The 19,112-nt window shown below is 38.9% G+C and overlaps 1 protein-coding gene across 1 annotated transcript in view; it reads right to left on the bottom strand.

The window, feature by feature from the left end:
• LOC114240024 (lysosome membrane protein 2) overlaps positions 1 to 19,112 on the bottom strand; it is a 69,832-nt gene that overhangs the window by 13,298 nt on the left and 37,422 nt on the right. The window contains exons 2-4 of the mRNA XM_028170476.2: positions 15,752 to 15,853; positions 12,483 to 12,574; positions 1,336 to 1,499 (exon numbers count right to left, since the gene is read on the bottom strand). Of these exons, the coding sequence (XP_028026277.2) occupies positions 1,336 to 1,499; positions 12,483 to 12,574; positions 15,752 to 15,845 (350 nt within the window). The 5' untranslated portion in view covers positions 15,846 to 15,853. The remainder of the gene's footprint in view (positions 1 to 1,335; positions 1,500 to 12,482; positions 12,575 to 15,751; positions 15,854 to 19,112) is intronic.

Raw genomic sequence — 19,112 nt, 5'->3', positions numbered from 1 at the left:
CACAGAATTAGGTGCCACCGCCCTGCCTATTTCTGGTGTGGAGCAGTAATGCGTTTCGGTTTGAAGCGTGGGGCAGCCGTTGTACTAAAAAAAGGGTGCGTGTACTTATGTACGCGCGTAAGAAGTTATACTTTATTTTTATTAAATTAATTCTTTTTTTTATTTAAATTTAAATCAATTTGAAAAAAAAATCTATTAAACAACATCCTCAAACACGCATATTGGACATCCCTTTTCTTGACATCGTATAAATTCGGTAATTCTCGGTACGGTTCGGAAAGTTCAGCTGCGGCTATATTCAGACTCGCCAAGTTACGTCGGTCGTATTGTAATGAGCGATTTAGTGGGCAACTTCATTCTGTTAATTTTGTGTCACGGTGCGCGCGCATTGTAAAATTTCACTCTCATCAATTTTTCATAACGCGCCTAAAGAAGTATAACTTCAAAAACTGAGATTTAGAACTCATGTCTTTAGGTGAGTAGCGGCATTTACTTTGTTGATGCCAATAGACACCAGTAACTACTTCACACCAACTGAGCCATGAGCTCGCCCACGTATTTAAACCAAAAAAAAATGAAAAGTCTAATTCAAAACCTAACTTCTTTGCAGATTTTTTGCACGCAATAAACAAATATTTTTTTAAAATTCATGCATACTCCTCGTATAAGTTAATGCGCTATTAAATTTACGTATTACTGCATTCATTAATGTTCATTTGATTAAATGGTTTCGATAATTAATTGCTTTGACCTCTGATTAAACTAACATATTATAGATTGAACAGAATCACGTGTATGATAGACGTGTGAATACTGACAGTCGTGAAATTATCTCCTTTTTTTTTTTTAAACTGCAATCGAAGCTTGCGCGAAACACGAAATTTTAAAACAAAAGACGTCTTTGCATTGATACGCTGTTACAGAACAATAATATTTTATAAATCGTGATAATTATGTCTAGTATATTATTACACAGGGCCTTACATGTACAGAATAGTTTGTTAGTAATAGCAGAAGAATAATATGAATATAGGTATAATATAACTCTATTTCAAAGGGACAATCGCGAATTTAAAAGAAAAAAAAAAAAAAAAAAAAAAAAAAAAAAAAAAAAAAAAAAAAAGGCAGGGAGTCACAAGCCCAGGCAGAGGGGTTTCCACGAGGCCTGTCCCGCGCCCCCGTAAAGGGACGCGACGCCCCACCACTGTTTGAGTACCACGAGCTATGTCTACTGCTGATTCGCGATTCACACCTAAGGGCCTATTTAAGCTCAGCTACTACTGATTATTCGATAATCTCCCGCTACCTCGTAAAATTTCAAGTTACGAAACTCACAGAAATCTGAAAGGTCCGACTTCTTGCACCTTCAACTTATCAGCAGCTCCGCTAATGTACTCCTCGACGTTTGTGTAGTTGAAGAGGTGGATCTCGGAGTAGACCTGGTACGGTGGCGCCTCCCACATCGTGTAAAGAAACGAACCTTCTTTCATCACCAACAACTGTGGAAATATGAAGCCATAAGAAAACAATGGATTTTAATTTGATGCCCATTGCCCAAACTAGTATTTTTTTCTGCGTTATCAGCATCACCCCTGCTAGGGATGTATGACTAGGACTAGGACTGTATGACTAGGAGATGCATGGAAATGGTAGTGCAAGGTAGAGGGGGAAGAGGTCGACCGAAGAAGACATGAATGGAGTGTGTGAATGACGATATGAGAGAAAGAGGAGTGAGTGTTGAGATGACGGCTGATAGAAGAGAATGGAAGAGAAAAATTAGCTGTGCTGACCTCACCTAGTGGGATAAGGTGGAGAAAAAGAAGAAGATCAGCATCACCCCTGCCTCGATAGGCCCATGCCCCCCGGCCTCGATAGGGAGTTCCAAGCCTGGGCAGAGGGGTTTCCCCGAGGCCCGATCCACACGGAATCGATTATAGAAGAACGAATTAAAAGTTTTTTTACGATTTAACCTCGTGCTTTTAATGGCCGCTATGTTATTTCCGGCGGGCCCACTTTGAGTAATTCGATTTACGTCACGCAAATAAATTAAAAAAGAACATTACGAGCTACGTTTCAAAGTTAAAAAATGATTTACGATATTTTCGCAAGTGTTAATTAACAGAATATCACAAGTTTTTTTTTTTATATACATACAAAATGTACCGACCGGGAAAACCAGTTCTTTTTTTTAAATCAGAATTTGTTTTTGGTATCTTCATAAATTGTTTAATTACACTTCTTTTTTTACGATAAAATCGTTTGTGCATCAAACTAATAAAATAACAAATTAGTTAGCATCTAAGCAAACCAAAATGTCCGAGAACTAATTAATCACGGTTCCCCGGACATCAATTTGACAACACAAAAAAAAATTCGAATGTGAATTAAACAAAACTGTGTTGCTTTAAACTTATCATTGTCGTTAGAACCGTGGTACTGGAAAAAACTGAGACCTAGAAATCGCGTACCGAGTTGATTTTTTTTTTATTGCTGAGATGTGTGGACGAGCTCACAGCCCACCTGGTGTTAAGTGGTTACTGGAGCCCATAGACATTTACAACGTAAATGCGCCCCACACCTTGAGATATAAGTTCTAAGGTCTCAGTATAGTTACAACGGCTGCCCCACCCTTCAAACCGAAACGCATTACTGCTTCACGGCAGAAATAGACAGGGCGGTGGTGGGACCCGTGCGGACTCCCAAGAGGTCCTACCACCAGTGATTACGCAAATTATAATTTTGCAGGTTTCATTTTTATTACACGATGTCATTCCTTCACCGTGGAAGTCAATCGTGAACATTTGTTGAGTACGTATTTCATTAGAAAAATTGGATAGTGAGTGGCATTTACGCTGTTAATCTCTACGTGCTCCGATAACCACTTAACGCCAGTGTACTTAGTGCGAGCTTTTTAACGTTCTCGATAGCGTCAAAGTTAACTCATATTTGTATGCAGTTGGAACAACGCCCCTAGCGGCAAACGTAGGCAAACGTTCCAACTCCATACAAATTTGAGTTAACTTTTACGATATCGAGAATGTTAAGAAACTCGTAGACCGTAAGCACGTCCGCCCAACTAAATAAAAAAATAAAAATAATCTGATAACATGTTTTATCTACAAACAATCTGTAACCAAATACACTAAACTTTTTGTATTTTGATTTATTAGAAGCATTCACAGCGGTCAATAAAAAACACATGAGCAGGTAACAGGTTTGGGTAGTGTCAATGTAATCCTTAAAGCTCTTTAGTGTTACCATGGATGTGGAAATTATAATTTGCGTAATCACTGGTGGTAGGACCTCTTGTGAGTACGCACAGGTAGGTACCACCGCCCTGCCTATTTCTGCCGTGAAGCAGTAATGCGTTTCGGTTTGAAGGGCGGGGCAGCCGTCGTAACTTTACTTGAGACCTTAGAACTTATATCTCGAGGTGGGTGGCGCATTTACGTCGTAGATGTCTATGGGCTCCAGTAACCACTTAACACCAGGTGGGCTATGAGCTCGCCCATCCATCTAAGCAATAAAAAAAAAAAAATCCTAAAATTTCTACAAATGACACTGATCGTGAGTGACCACGATGATGTCTCTCGCTTGGAACTTTTTTTAGGTCGTGTATACGTTTTGTTTTTCCGAGGTAAACTTATTCGCAGCTTATTGCAAACGCAAAGCTCAGAAGGAAAGCTCAGAATCGAAACGCAAGCCTAACATAATTAGCACACGTAAACAATATAGCTGTGGATTGTTTATAGAAAGCACCGCAAAAATAGTATTAATCGAACGAATAATAATTAATTACTTGTATGTTTGAGTATGAGCAAAAAACAATATAACGAGGGTAGAAAGGCTATCGTTATTACTCAACTATTTACTCAACAAATGTTCACGATTGACTTCCACGGTGAAGGAATAACAGCGTGTAATAAAAATCAAACCTGCAAAATTATAATTTGCGTAATTAATGATGGTAGGACCTCATGTGAGTCCGCACGGGTAGGTACCGCCACCCTGCCTATTTCTGCCGTGAAGCAGTAATGCGTTTCGGTTTGACGGGTGGAGCAGCCATTGTAACTATACTGAGACTTTAGAACTTATATCTCAAGGTGGGTGGCGGTATTTATGTTGTAGATGTCTATGGGCTCCAGTAACCACTTAACACCAGGCGGGCTGTGAGCTCGTTCAACCAAGTACAACAACTCGATGTTTTCAACTGAACTTCGATTATGTTTATCCCATTCAAATAGCTGAAGAAGTTTTGTTTTATCATAATATTTTTTCCGAATTTTAAGCTTTAAATGGCTCGACTGTAAATTTGCCAACAAATCCTTACATCTCTTAGCTACTTACGACATCCAGTCGAAGGGACGGGATGGTGCTAGTCTAGGTCATTACTAAAAAGCCGGTCACCGTCCTCGTCGAACCCATCGCTTGCGACAAAGGGCTCGGCGAGCGAACTAACCCATAGACACAGCCCACTGAGTTTCTCGCCGGATCTTCTCAGTGGGTCGCGTTTCCGATCCGGTGGTAGATTCTGCGAAGCACTACTCTTGCTAGAGTCAGTGTTAGCAACACTCCGGTTTGAGCCCCGTGAGCTCACCTACACACGTTAGGGTGAAGCTGAAATAGCCTCTCAAGGCTATCAGCATAGGTAGGAAAAAAAAAAATACTAGAAATATTCAAAGTCAGTCTGAATTGGAAATTGTCTGTCTGGGTTCCCATATCGCTCAAAGCCGTCCAACCAATGTGCGACATTCAACATTAATTAACGACGGATTAAATTTATGACTACTCAAATTGATATGAAAAATAAATTGTGTGATTTATGATATGTGGTCTTTTGAGAATTAAACTAGTTTTGTTTGTTAATCAAAGCCGACAGTAGATTAGAATTGAGTTCGTATTTCAATCTTAACACGTTGATTGTCGTGTAGGTCACCGGTGACCTACGCGGCGCACTGAAGTCATTATGTCGATTTTTTTTTATTGCTTAGATGGGTGGACGAGCTCACAGCCCACCTGGTGTTAAGTGATTACTGGAGCCCATGGACATCTACAACGTAAATGCGCCACCCACCTTGAGGTATATGTTCTAAGATCTCAGTATAGTTACAACGGTTGCCCCACCCTTCAAACCGAAACGCATTACAGCTTCACTGCAGAAATAGGCAGGGCGGTGGTACATACCCGCGCGGACTCACAAGAGGTCCTACCACCAGTAAACAAGATAATAAACAGATTTCTGTTATTAAGCGTTTTTTTTTATGATTGAAGGATTATTGGTGGCCCTCAGGCCTTTCTAGTTTCGCCAGCACAGGTGGGCGAGTAAAGGCTCAGTCAGGAGGGGTGGGATTTGCTAACAGCTACCCGAGCGCCTCCAAAGAAGACCTAACATCTCGAGAGCAGCTGCTTCGGCCCTAATGTGTCGAGGGGGCATTGACTATGTAACGTCTGGTAATTCACTTCTCATCTAAAGCACGAAACGTAATGATAAAGATTCTAGATTGTTCGTTATTTTACCGCGAAACTCGAAACTATTCAAATACTGTTCAAATACTTTTTACTGGTGGTAGGACCTCTTGTGAGTCCGCTCGGGAAGGTACCACCGCCCCGCTTATTTCTGCCGTGAAGCAGTAATGCGTTTCGCTTTGAAGGGCGGGGCAGCCGTTGTAACTTTACTTGAGATCTTAGAACATAAATTATATCTCAAGGTGGGTGGCGCATTTACGTTGTAGATGTCTATGGGCTCCAGTAACCACTTAACACCAGGTGGGCTATGAGCTCGTTCACACACCTAAGCAAAAAAAAAAATTGCTACAGCGCCTACCGTCGCTGGACAACACAACCGAATTATAATCATTAACATTGTGTCGAACATATTTTTTTTTATATTGATTTCACGGCCTCCCTGAATCTTGTAATTTAGATCCGTTTATTTCTCACGTACTGCCGTGAACTCGTTCTTGAACCTTACTTAATGTGTAGTTTAACAATAAAAAAACAAAATTAAAATGATATTTCGTTCGTAACGAAACATGAAAGCAAGCTTATAATTCTACGTGTAATTTACTATTATTACCGTTTAATGACGCGTTTTTTGTTTAATTTTATATAGTGATCCTATTGTTCTCGACGCTTCGAACGACAGATCATTCTGACAGTGAAAGAACTGTAAAGAATTCGAAGCGTTTCAAATAATATAATGACAATAAAAAAGTGAGATGAAACCGTAAGCATGGTTTATACGAAAATATTATGATTAAAAAAAATATTGATTAAAAATTACATTTTAAAATATATGTCCAGTGTAACTCATCTCTTTCTCTGCATATTTTTTCTTCATGAAACGGTGGCTGGAACAGATTTTGATCGCGAATAAATCGCTAGTCACAATTTAGGTTACTAGAGGTCCCGCAGTAGTCAAAATTCGACTATAATTAATTAGAATTGTAAGTTTGTACACTATTATGATTGTATTTTATACTTCCATAATTACAAATTTCGCCAAGACTACACTATAAAAAATATTAACAAAGACAAACAATATTTAATCTATTCTCAATTTGACAACAGACGTCAAGAACAAAAGTTTGACAGTAAATAGTATGCATGCGTGTGTGCGTCAAATACACGGTATGTAGTGTGTAATGTTTTCTTTATTGATTTAATGTATCTTTTATACATTATTTTCAAAAAATATTAGCATTGTGCACTTCTTCTCTATATTCTCTATAAGTGTGGGAAATTTCATACTCCTCCGTCCGCGCAATTTTCGTAAAAAGGGATACAAAGTTTTTGCTTCACGTATTAATATATACCTATAGATAATTACAATAAAAAAACGAGACGAAACCGTAAGCATGGTTTATACGAAAACACAATGATTTAAAAAAATGATTGATTAAAAATTACATTTTGAAATATATGTCCAGTGTAATTCATCTCTTTCTCTGCATATTTTTTCTTCATGAAACGGTGGCTGGAGCAGATTTTGATCACGGATAAACCGCTAGTCACAATTTAGGTTAGAATTGTTTAATTTAAATTTGATTTAACAAAAACTGTATTTAGAACTGGATATAGAAAAATCTGGAACTTTCGTCTAAAACAAAGTTTTTATATTGGTAGGACCACTTGTGAGTCCGCGCAGTTAGGTACCACCGCCCTGCCTATTTCTGCCGTGAAGCAGTAATGCGTTTCGGTTTGAAGGGCGGGGCAGCCATTGTTACTTTACTGAGGCCTTAGAGCTTGCACCTCAAGGTGGGTGACGCGTTTACGTTGTAGATGTCTATGGGCTCCAGTAGCCACTTGACACCAGGGGGGCCGTGAGCTCGTCCACCCATCGAAGCAAAAAAAAAAAAAACTTAATTGTTTTTAAACTTTTTCGTGTGTCACTAAAAACGGTATGTCTAAAATTGTATAATCTGCGCCACTGCCATGAGCATCGTAAAAAAAAAAAAACACTAACCAAAAAAAAAGCTACATACGTAACGTTATCCTAAATCTTTTTTAGGCGATTAAAAAACGAACGAGTTTATGAGCTTATTTTTTTTTTTTATAATTTTATTGGTCTCTAATATTACCTGTGTATTTTTTATGGCAATAAAATCTCGAAATACGTCAATGCGTGCTTAAAGTTTTTATTTTTATTTTGTTAAGGCAGTCCTCCTTATTTTTTTACCGAGTTCAAAAAGGAGGAGGTTGTCAATTCGACTGTATATATTTTTTTATGTTTGTTACCTCATAACTTTTGACTGGGTGAATCGAATTTGATGATTTTTTTTTTTATTAGAAAGCTGACGCTTCCCGTGTGGTCCCATTTCAATTTAGTCCAGTTCTGATAATGGTGTCCATGAGAAAACCATATAAGTTTTAAATTTGCATTAAGTACGTGCGCGACAAATAGATGAATAACTCAATAAGTCAATATCACGCCAACCGATTTCGATGATTATTGTTTTTAGTGTGTAGGTATTAATTTGTTTTGGAATATCTTATTTTTTCTATTTGTAGTCGGTTTTTGTTAAAGCCTATCTATTTATTATTATTATTATTTCTGCCACTCGTTCCTTCAAAATCGGATACACGGTAATCGATACACTTAAAACGCGAAAAAAAAACATCTGAACGCACGGAATTTTCGTCGGTTGCCAATTCTGTATAATAAATGTCAACAATAAGCCCGCTTAAATATTTAACACCTTAACGCGATAATTGAGTCACTTAGTTACTTACTGGTGGTAGGACCTCTTGTGAGTCCGCGCGGGTAGGTACCACCACCCTGCCTATTTCAGCCGTGAAGCAGTAATGCGTTTCGGTTTGAAGGGCGGGGCAGCCATTGTAACTTTACTGAGGCCTTAGAGCTTGCATCTCAAGGTGGGTGGCGCGTTTACGTTGTAGATGTCTATGGGCTCCAGTAACGACTTAAGGTGGGCTGTGAGCTCATCCACCCATCTAAGCAATAAAAAAAAATTGTGGACTTCTTCTTGTGGCGTAGTCTTCTCGTATTTGTAATGTTTTTTTTTATTATTAATTTAAAGTATTTTTATGCTTATTTGTAAAAAAATATTAGCTTTCTTCACTCCTTCTCTATATTCTTTATAAGTGTGGGAAAATTCATATCCCACCGTTCGCGCGATTTTCGTAAAAAGGGGTACGTCGTCTTTGCTTCACGTATTAATATATTGATATATCGATACTAGACCGGAACGCGAATACTGAACATATTTAGCTAAGATTTTACCAGGCTACCGGTTACCACCGGTTTTTTTTTTATAATAAGGAAAGATTTATCGTGGAATTAAGTAATACGTCACAAATGGACCTCCCAAAACTAATATTACGTAAAAAATATTACCTATAAATAAGAATAACATAATAAAAATTATAGACCAAACTAATTAACATACCGTTTAAATGTAAAAAATAATAATTACATTTCAATTCCAGTTTCAATACGTGCGCGATATCATATTTTTTGTTGTAAAGAAAAACCTGTAATTATTTGATTGATTCGAAGCTATGACGTAGGTTAGAAGATAGTTATAAATTGGCCTTAAAAACTACATTAAGGAGTTTTTTTTATTTTTTATTGTCCTTGTAGGCAGACAAGCATACGGCCCACCTAATGGTGAGTGGTTACCGTCACCCATGGACTTCAGCAATGCCAGGGGCAGAGCCAAGCCGCTGCCCACCGCTTAATACTCTCCACAAGCCTCTTTTGAAGAGGGACATGTCATAGCGCTCGGGAAATACTCTGGAGGGGAGCTCATTCCATAGCCGGATGGTGCGTGCCAAAAAAGACCTCTGGAAACGCACTGTGGATGAACGCAGCGGTTCCAGATAATATGGATGAACTCTGCTCTGATGGCGGGAGGTGCGATGATAAAAAGGAGATGAAGGGATCATCTCAAACAATTCCTCAGAGCACTCCCCATGGAACATACGGTACAAAATACAGAGGGAACCGAAGTCCCACCGCAGACCAGAGGTTCCAAACGATCCGTGAGAATGGAATTATCGACAATCCGAACGGCCCTCTTCTGTATGGAGTCAAATGGAAGAAGCTGGTTTTTTTTTTTTTTTTTTTATATTGCTTAGATGGGTGGACGAGCTCACAGCCCACCTGATGTTAAGTGGTTACTGGAGCCCATAGACATCTACAACGTAGACGCGCCACCCACCTTGAGATACAAGTTCTAAAGTCTCAGTATAGTTACAACGGCTACCCCACCCTTCAAACCGAAACGCATTACTGCTTCACGGCAGAAATAAGCAGGGCAGTGGTACCTATCCGCGCGGACTCACAAGAGGTCCTACCACCAGTAATTACGCAAATTATAATTTTGCGGGTTTGATTTTTATTACACGATGTTATTCCTTCACCGTGGAAGTCAATCGTGAACATTTGTTGAGTACATATTTCATTAGAAAAATTGGTACCCGCCTGCGGGATTCGAACACCGGTGCATTGCTTCAACACGAATGCACCGGACGTCTTATCCTTTAGGCCACGACGACTTGGTATTTGGGAGCCCCGGCCCAGAGATGGGAGCAATACTCCACGCGAGGCCGGACTTGTGCTTTGTAAAGCAAAAGTATGATCGGTCTGCTCTTGTTTTACTGGATCTAAAACTTTTTCGACATACGAATACAATGAAAATAAAGAGATAAATATGAAATGGTAAATTTAACTGTTGTCTAAATCGAAAATTTTGTCAGCGACAAAAATAACTCGTAAAATATTACTTTACTTTAAAGTTGGACCCGACGTAGCAGATGAAATCCAACGAAAACCTGGATCGTTCTAATGACACTAACAAAAACACACACTTGAACAAGATCAACGACATTCAGACCCCCTGTCGAGCGGACGCCGACATTATCCCTATAAACTGATAATCGCAAAATGACGTTGACCATTTATGATGACTAGTGGTCCTTCAGTAGTCGAGATTCGACCATAATTAATTGAAATTATAAGCTAGAACATTAAATTATTACGGTTCTATTTTCAAAAACTATTATATCTACTTCTATAATCAAAGTTCTATTCTCAATTTAACCACAGACTTCAAACAATAACAAAAGTTTGACAATAAACAAAGATATATAGTAGTATGTGTAATGTTTTATTTATTGATTTAATGTATTTTTATGCATAATTATAAAAAATATTAACTTTACCAATATTAAGCAAACTTAAAAATATTAACAGTTCAATATTATAATTTGCGTAATTATTGGTGGTAGGACCTCTTGTGAGTCCGCGCGGGTAGGTACCACCACCCTGCCTATTTCTGCCGTGAAGCAGTAATGCGTTTCGGTTTGAAGGGTAGGGCAGCCGTTGAACTATACTGAAACCTTAGAACTTATCTCAAGGTGCGTGGCGCATTTACGTTGTAGATGTCTATGGGCTCCAGTAACCACTTAACACCAGGTGGGCTGTGAGCTCGTCCACTCACCTAAGCAATAAAAAAAAATTGTTCGCGGAGGCGCGCACCGACGATTACTATGCCATATTAATAAAGCGATGCGCGTCCTTGCTCTGCAGGGTAGGGGGCTAGCTCCAACAGCATCCTGGCCATGATATTCTCTAGGTTAGATGGACCTTTTCTGAATCATTGCAGAGAGGTCCACAAAAGGAGGTTTTCTCGTAATGCCGCTATTGCAATCGTTTTTAGTATGTATGTTGTTGTTTTCTTTTATTACTGTGTCCTTACTAACTTATTTTTAAGAAATAATTGTTACTAACATTTATATGGATCATTATCTGAAATAAAGAATTTAATAATAATAATAATAATAAATATTATACATGTCTGCCTGCGGTAAGTTCTAAATAATTATCACAGTACAATAAAGACTGAATGTTCTCAAACGCATGTCTAATTCTCGTGCATAATTGCAGTTCGCCGAATGTTTCTCAGTCTCAATTACAAGCTCTGCTTGAGTCACGTGTCCAAAAACGCGTGTTTTAACCAAACCAATTATTATAAAATAGGGTGTTGCGTTTTCAAAATAATATTATTTATAGTCAACGTTAATATTTAATAACCGCTATTAAAACAGTCAAGACCTGTTAATTTCATGAAAATTTTACTGTTTTGTTAAGATGCAAGATGATGTAAGTTATTTATTTAGAAAAACAACTCCAAATAGACCTAAATATTCAATAAGTCTAAAAGAAACTCGACTGCCTGACTAAGCGCATTTAAAAAAAAAACAATGCATTTTTAAACGAATTTATACGAATTTTCTAGATTTTCGCGAATAGAGACAAGATCCAGCCCTATGCTAATTATAATACTAAGTATATAACAGACTATTTAACTTATAAATTATTCCGTTACTCATTTTTATTAGCCGATTCCTTTCATCATTGAAGCCCTTCTTCGATAAATAGAATAGGTAGAAGTTGGAAACATATATTTTCGATATAACAAGAACGAATTTATTAGAATGTGCTTATACATTGGAAATCGATGGGTGAAAGGACTTTTTTAGGTTAAGCGACATTTTTGCTTAATACGCCACATTTATCTTTGTAATTAAAGTTGCGTTATATTTGGACCCGCCCTCGCTTCGCTTCGGAAACTGTAATTTATTATTGATTTCTCCACTATTTAATGGATGTTATTATACATATAAACCTTCCTCTTCAATTACTCTATCTATTAAAAAAACCGCATCAAAATCCGTTGCGTAGTTTTAAAGATTTAAGCATACATAGGGACGGAAAGATATAGGGACAGGGAAAGCGACTTTGTTTTATACTATGTAGTGATAAGCATCAACAGTTCGATATTTTAATTAAACTTCAATTATGTCTACCACATTCAAATAACTAAAGAAGAAGTTTTTTTGTCATGATATATTTTCCAAATTTTAAACTTTAAATGGCTCTCCTGAAAATCGCAAAAATGTAACTTAAATCAAACTGACTTTCAACCCGTCGAAATAATTACAGAATTTCACTCACTCACCCCGTCAGAGATCAACTGAATCGGATTGATAGCCACCAAAACAATTGCAGTCACAATCAGAAGTGATCCATACGACAGCTTTATTAACGAGTCTGAAATAAAAAAAACCACAATATTTTCAGGTTTCAAACTAATAATTAAAATCGGTCAGAGATCTGATACGATAAGAATCTGCCCATTATTTCATCCGAAGACACGGGTATAATACATAAAGAGCAAATAAACCTCTTATTTACATAAATGTTTGCCCGGTGTGGGAATTCGTCAAACACCATCGAATTAGTCTAAAGAGTGAGGTATTCTAATTTATTCAATTGTAACTTCTCATGTTAAGATGTACATGGGCATTCACGTTAAGGTGTCTACTTCACTTTACATCACTTCAAGTTGTCTATATTTTGTAATAACATTTTAAAACCGATCAGCTTTCCACTGTTATAAGGTAAGTTGTTGGATTTAGCTTACTAGTACCATTAAGCAAATAGAGGACCTAACTTCTACAAATCCAATGTTTAAAATATTACTTTTTTTATTGCCCTTGTAGGCAGACGAGCATACGGCCCTCCTGATGGTGAGCGGTTACCGTCGCCCATGGACTTCAGCAATACCAGGGGCAGAGCCAAGCCGCTGCCTACTGTTAAGCTTCACAAGCCTCGTTTGAAGAAGGACATGTCATAGCGCTCGGGAAACACCGTGGAGGGGAGCTCATTCCAGAGCCGGATGGTACGTGGCAAAAAAGATCCCTGGAAACGCACTGTGAATTAACGCAGTAGCTCCAGGTAGTATGGATGAACTCTTCTCCGATGGCGGCCGGTGCGATGGTAAAAAGGAGCTGATGGTATCATCTCAACCAATTCCTCAGATTCCTTCACCTCGTATTATTTACTACACACTGTACACACATATGTTTATACCTAGTTTTTTTTGCCCGCTGCGCTTGATTACGTATCATAAGTTTTTGTTTTGTTTAGTAACTGACAAAAAACTTTTGGTTTAAGTTTTGAAAACATTGCGTTCGAGACTTTTTTTAACAAATTCAGTATGAACGTGTTATGAATTATTTTTAGAGTTCACTAGCATTTGATGAAGTCGGGAAGCAGCGGCTTAACATTTAGGGCGCAACGAATTCAGTGTGTAACGATTTTCTTAATAAGTTTAGAAATGTTAGTTTATTTAGGAACAACTTTACAATGGAATATTGAAATCAAACTAACTTCAAAGTAATTATGTGAAAATTAAAATAAAATAAATTCAAATTTTCAAATTATCAATTTAAGGGACTATTCCAGATTCTCGCGGACGGGTAGGTGAGCTCACGGGCTCAAGCTGAGAGAATTTGCTAACACTAGTCCTAGCAAGAGCAGTGCTTCGCAAAATCTTCCACCGGATCGGAATCGCAACCCATTGAGGAGGTCATGTTTTAATTTTTTACTTTTTTATTGCTTGGATGGGTAGAAGAGCTCATGGCTCCCTGGTGTTAAGTGGTTACTGGGGCCCATTAACATCTACAACGTAAATGCGCCACCCACCTTGAGTTCTAAGGTCTCAGTATAGTTGCAACGGCTACCCCACCCTTCAAACCGAAACGCATTACTGCTTCACGGCAGAAATAGGCTGGGTGATGGTACCTACCCGTGCGGACTCACAAGAGGTCCTATCACCAGTAATTGCGCAAACTATAATTTTTCGGGTTTGTTTTTATAATTTTACGGGGATGTCAACTATAATTTTTTGATGAAAAACTTTTAAGGCTTACGCATGTTATATGGTTATGCCAAAGAATCGTTAACTACATTCCTTCAATTCCTATTGAACCCATAATATAATAATTCGCACTGACTTGCCAATTTTTTTATTAATGGTCTAACCATGGTCTAACGATAACTGCGGTGGCTTTTTTGTATTAAAAACGTTGATATTCGTCAATGTCTAGCATAAAATGTGTTTCAATTTAAAAAAAAAAAAACTCACTTTTTGTTGGGTCTTTCGATCGAGATCAAAACACTGACTATTCCTTGTACATTTCATGTTTTTTTGACAAAATCCTTTACGGACAATCATGGATTTCATTTTTCATAGCGTGATTTAATACCAGCCTATGCTGATAGCCTTGAGGGGTTATTTCAGCTTCTCCTTAGCATGCAAGTGAGTTCACGGGGTTCAAACCGGAAGTGTTGCTAATACTGGCCCTAGCAAGAGCAATTGGTGGTAGGACCTCTTGTGAGTCCGCACGGGTAGGTATCACCCTGCCTATTTCAGCCGTAAAGCAGTAATGCGTTTCGGTTTGAAGGGCAGGGCAGCCTTTTTACCTATACTAAGACCTTAGAACTTATGTCTCAAGGTGGGTGGCGCATTTACGTTATAGATGTCTATGGGCTCCAGTAACCACTTAACACCAGGTGAGCTGTGAGCTCGTCCACACATCTAAGCAATAAAAAAAAAGTTACATTATTATACAAAAATAGGGGGTCCCACAAAGGGTATATCAATCCGGAAGGTGGCTATAGTATTAATAATGTAGATCACGTAGAAAATGTTTAAAAAAAAAACAATTTCATTTATATTCACTACCATTTCCATACATATCCTAGACACATGCATCTCCTCTCTACGCATCACATGTCCACACCACGCTAACCGCCCGCTCTTTAATTTGTTGCTTTGAACTTCAATTAAGCTTACCCCATTCAAATAGCCGAAGACGTTTTTAGTAGGACGTTTTTTTTCACATTGTATACTTAAAATGGTTCTCCTGCAAAAATATCGCTTAAACCAAATAGCCTTTCACCTCTTGATATCCTTTTTTGCCACGTACCATCCGGCTTTGGAATGAGCTCCCCCCCCCACGGTGTTTCCCGAGCGCTATGACATGTCCTTCATCAAACGAGGCTTGTGAGAGTATGAAGCGTAGGTAGCGGCTTAGCTCGGCGCCTGGCATTGCTGAAGTCCATGGGCGACAGTAACCACTAACCACCAGGTGGGCTGTGTGCTCATCTGCCTACAAGGGCAATAAAAAAATGTAAGTGCAATAAAGTAAATTGTGTCGTGTAGCACATGTGACAGATTTTAAAAGGAAGGAAAGAGAAGTCGAGGAAGATTGCCAACCAGGTGGACGAACATTATCAAGGAGGCCACAAACACCAGCGTCCCGGGCGCCATTAAGCAGGCCGAATACAGGCAACATTGGAGGAAGCTGGTGCAAAAACTGGACCAAGGTGGTCACGACCCTCAGTAATGAGGAAACGACAAAGAAGAAGAACGGTACTTACGTCGTTTCTCCACTGTGAAACTCTGTAACCTGAGGAGAGACACATGCCCTTTACTCGGCATGTTCTGCAGCGTTATTTTGGCTCCGATCACCATTTTGATGTCTGCAACAATAAATTTGTGTTTGATGATTCCTGTTGAACTTTAAGATCTCACTATCCGCCTCATACCTAGGTAGGCAGCGGCTTGGCTCTGCTCCTGGCATTGCTGAAGTCCATGGGCGACGGCAACCACTTACCACCAGGTGGGCCGTATGCTAGTCTGCCAAAAAGGGCAATAAAAAAATACTAGTGAAGATCTACCAAGCCACCTTCTCTCTCAGCTTGACTCAATTCACACTCCAGTTTGCTTTTGAAAACAGGCGTGGTTGTTGTATCTACCAGTGCCAATCCACAATCCAATGTCTTTACCATTAGTTCGAATACAGATAATTATTTAAAAAGCTTCTTATATATGTAGTGCCACAAAATTACGAGCGTGACGCGTGAATCATTAAAACAAATGAGTTTAAGTTGTGTGGTTTATCGTTCATCTCAGTGAAATGGCAACGCTGTAATTACGGTATTAATTAAAGAGTACCTACGCATAAAATTATTTACTAGTAAACTAGCTGACCCGGCAGACTTCGTAGTGCCTCAATCGATAAACAAAAGACCTAAGTTTTTGTATAAAATAAACTTAAAACAAACAAAAGGAATCCGTTCGACGGGGGACGACACATCAAAAGAAGAATGAAATTGCTATTTTTATTTAATTCCGAGCATTTTCATATTTATCTACCTTTTAAACCTTCTCTGGACTTCCACAAATAATTCAAGTCCAAAATTAGGCAAATCGGTCCAGCCGTTCTCGAGTTTTAGCGAGACTAACGAACAGCAATTCATTTTTATATATTATATAGAAGATAAAAAATGCTATCTGCTGTCAAATTCGCTAAGCGTTTTTTTTGCCGCCGCATAGACCACAAACAAACAATCATGCAAACGTGCATCGCTATACAGGGTGTCCCAAAAAAAGTGTCAAACCGAAGCCCAGAGGTAGAGCATCAGTAGAGCTATCCGAATCACCCCTATGTATGCTTCGCGACTTTTGATAGCTTTCGAGTTATGATTTTTTTTAATTTATGTGTTTAGGCACTGAATTTTGATTGTTAGCTTTCTGAATGCGAAACAATTTTGTCAGGAACGGATTATATAGGTGTATATGCTATGTACGACGAATAAGAGAACCCTCTTGTCGTGGCCGCTGGAAACTACATACCCGGTCCCGTAGACCGAATGCTAAACCGTCGACGTAGCCCAAAGCACGTCATTACGGATCCTCCTGATCCATTAACGGTGCTTTTAGGCACCACAAGCACTGGTCACCGTCCTCGTTGAAACCGTCGCTTGCGACGAAGGGCTCGACGAGCGAATTAACCCACAGACACAGCCCACTGAGTTTCTCGCCGGATCTTCTCAGTGGGTCGCGTGTCCGATTCGGTGGTAGATTCTACGAAGCATTGCTCTTGCTAGGGCCAGTGTTAGCAACACTCCGGTTTGAGTCCCGTGAGCTCACCTACTAGTTAGGGTTACGCTGATATAGCCTCTCAAGGCTATCAGCTTAGGCAGGAAAAAAAACCAAAAACCACTAATAAAAAAAACGAGTGTCGCCCTTATTAATAACAATATCAATAGATCGCGAATAAATCACAAAAAATTAGCGCTTATAAAAAACTGAATAGTACCTACATTGTGCACCAAGGGAGAAAAGTTGGACATTTCCTCACGCGTGTAAAATTGCAATTGGCAAACACGCGGGATGAGATGTCCTACTTTTTTCCCGCGGTGCGAATACTATTTTTTCTCCTACCAGGCCGAATTCGACATTGTAAAAAACTTAGCACCGAGTGGAGTACCGAGTCGGGGTCCAGGGGCGAAGCCTCGTAAAAAAAACAATTTAACTGTTTTTTAATTTTTAAATAAACTACTACTAATTGAATAAGAACTGTCTGATGAACTCATCTTTGTTTAATACTCCACTATTAAAGTTTATTGCCTTTTGTTTATTTCACTTTTACACTAAACACAATATTGCAAATTACCCGAGCACAACAATGCCGGAGAATTTTAGGTGCGTGAGAGCAGACGCAGACACTAACGCGCATGCGCACTTGTCAGTACCCAGGGAGGAAAAGTTACACTTTCTTCCCTGTACAGGGGGACGAAAACCGAATTTTCGGTGTAGGTAGGAGAAAAAAAGAATTTCCAACTTAGATGTTTTTTTGTAGATGAGCCGGCGCAAGCTGTTGCCATACCGATTGTTTCTGCCCCAAACTTAAAAGAACACAATCCCGTTAAAACTTATCCGTCATAGATATTATAGACATCTACAACGTAAACGCGCCACCCACCTTGAGATATAAGTTCTAAGGTCTCAGTATAGTTACAACGGCTGCCCCATCCTTCATACCGAAACGCAGTACTGCTTCACGGCAGAAATAGGGAGGGTGATGGTACCTATCCGTGCGTACTCACAAGAGGTCCTACCACCAGTAAATATCTCGATTATTCAAACCAGTATCCTAATCAGCTACGTAACAACATTTAAAACCAAAATAGCTACATAACAGAATGAACTATGTGATTAAACATGCATCTTTATAGTTTTATTGTTCAAGTCATATTTGTTTTTTAGAATCATACATCGTAAATATGTATGGACATCTCTTAGCATCGCTCATTTACCTCGAGTATGTGAATTTATGATAACATCTATAGTTTAAATAATCCCAGTCTGCCGTATTCTATGAGTTTACGTTCCCACGGCTTTATCTGTGCTGAGTAGAAGTTTTTAACTGTTTTGCTAGGAATTTTGTTTCTCACGCCGTAAATATGCACACTGAGATCAGACGCTCAATATTTTTGTTCATGTTTTTCACTTGATTTCTTTATTGCTTAGACGGTTAGCCGAGCTCACGGCCAATCTGGTGTTAAGTGGTTACCGGAGTCCGTGGGTATCCACAAAGTAAATTTCGCGAACCACCTTGAGACATTAGTTCTAAAGTCTCAGTACAACGGCTGCCCTACCATCTGGTACCTACGCGTCGTACCTACGCGTGCGTGCCCCAGCATCAGTAATCTGGTTGGGAAGTTGTAAGATTACAAGCAGGTACCCTGTTAGTTTGATTTGAATTCGAAATTTACGATGTGTACAAACACAGGGCCTTGTGTCGAAACAAGTATAGTTCATTCATTTTTTATCATTCATCATCAATCAGCCCACAGGCGTCCACTGCTGGACCTAGGCCCCTCCCAATCCACACGAAGCAAAGAAAAAAAAAAGAAAGAAAAAGTATAAACAAGAATAAAAAGAAACAAGAAA

The sequence above is a fragment of the Bombyx mandarina genome, chromosome 06, assembly GCF_030267445.1.
Source record: "Bombyx mandarina strain Sakado chromosome 06, ASM3026744v2".
Taxonomy (NCBI): Eukaryota; Metazoa; Arthropoda; class Insecta; order Lepidoptera; family Bombycidae; genus Bombyx; species Bombyx mandarina.
Note: the sequence above shows the minus strand (reverse complement) of the source record. Positions and strands in the feature narration are given on the sequence as shown.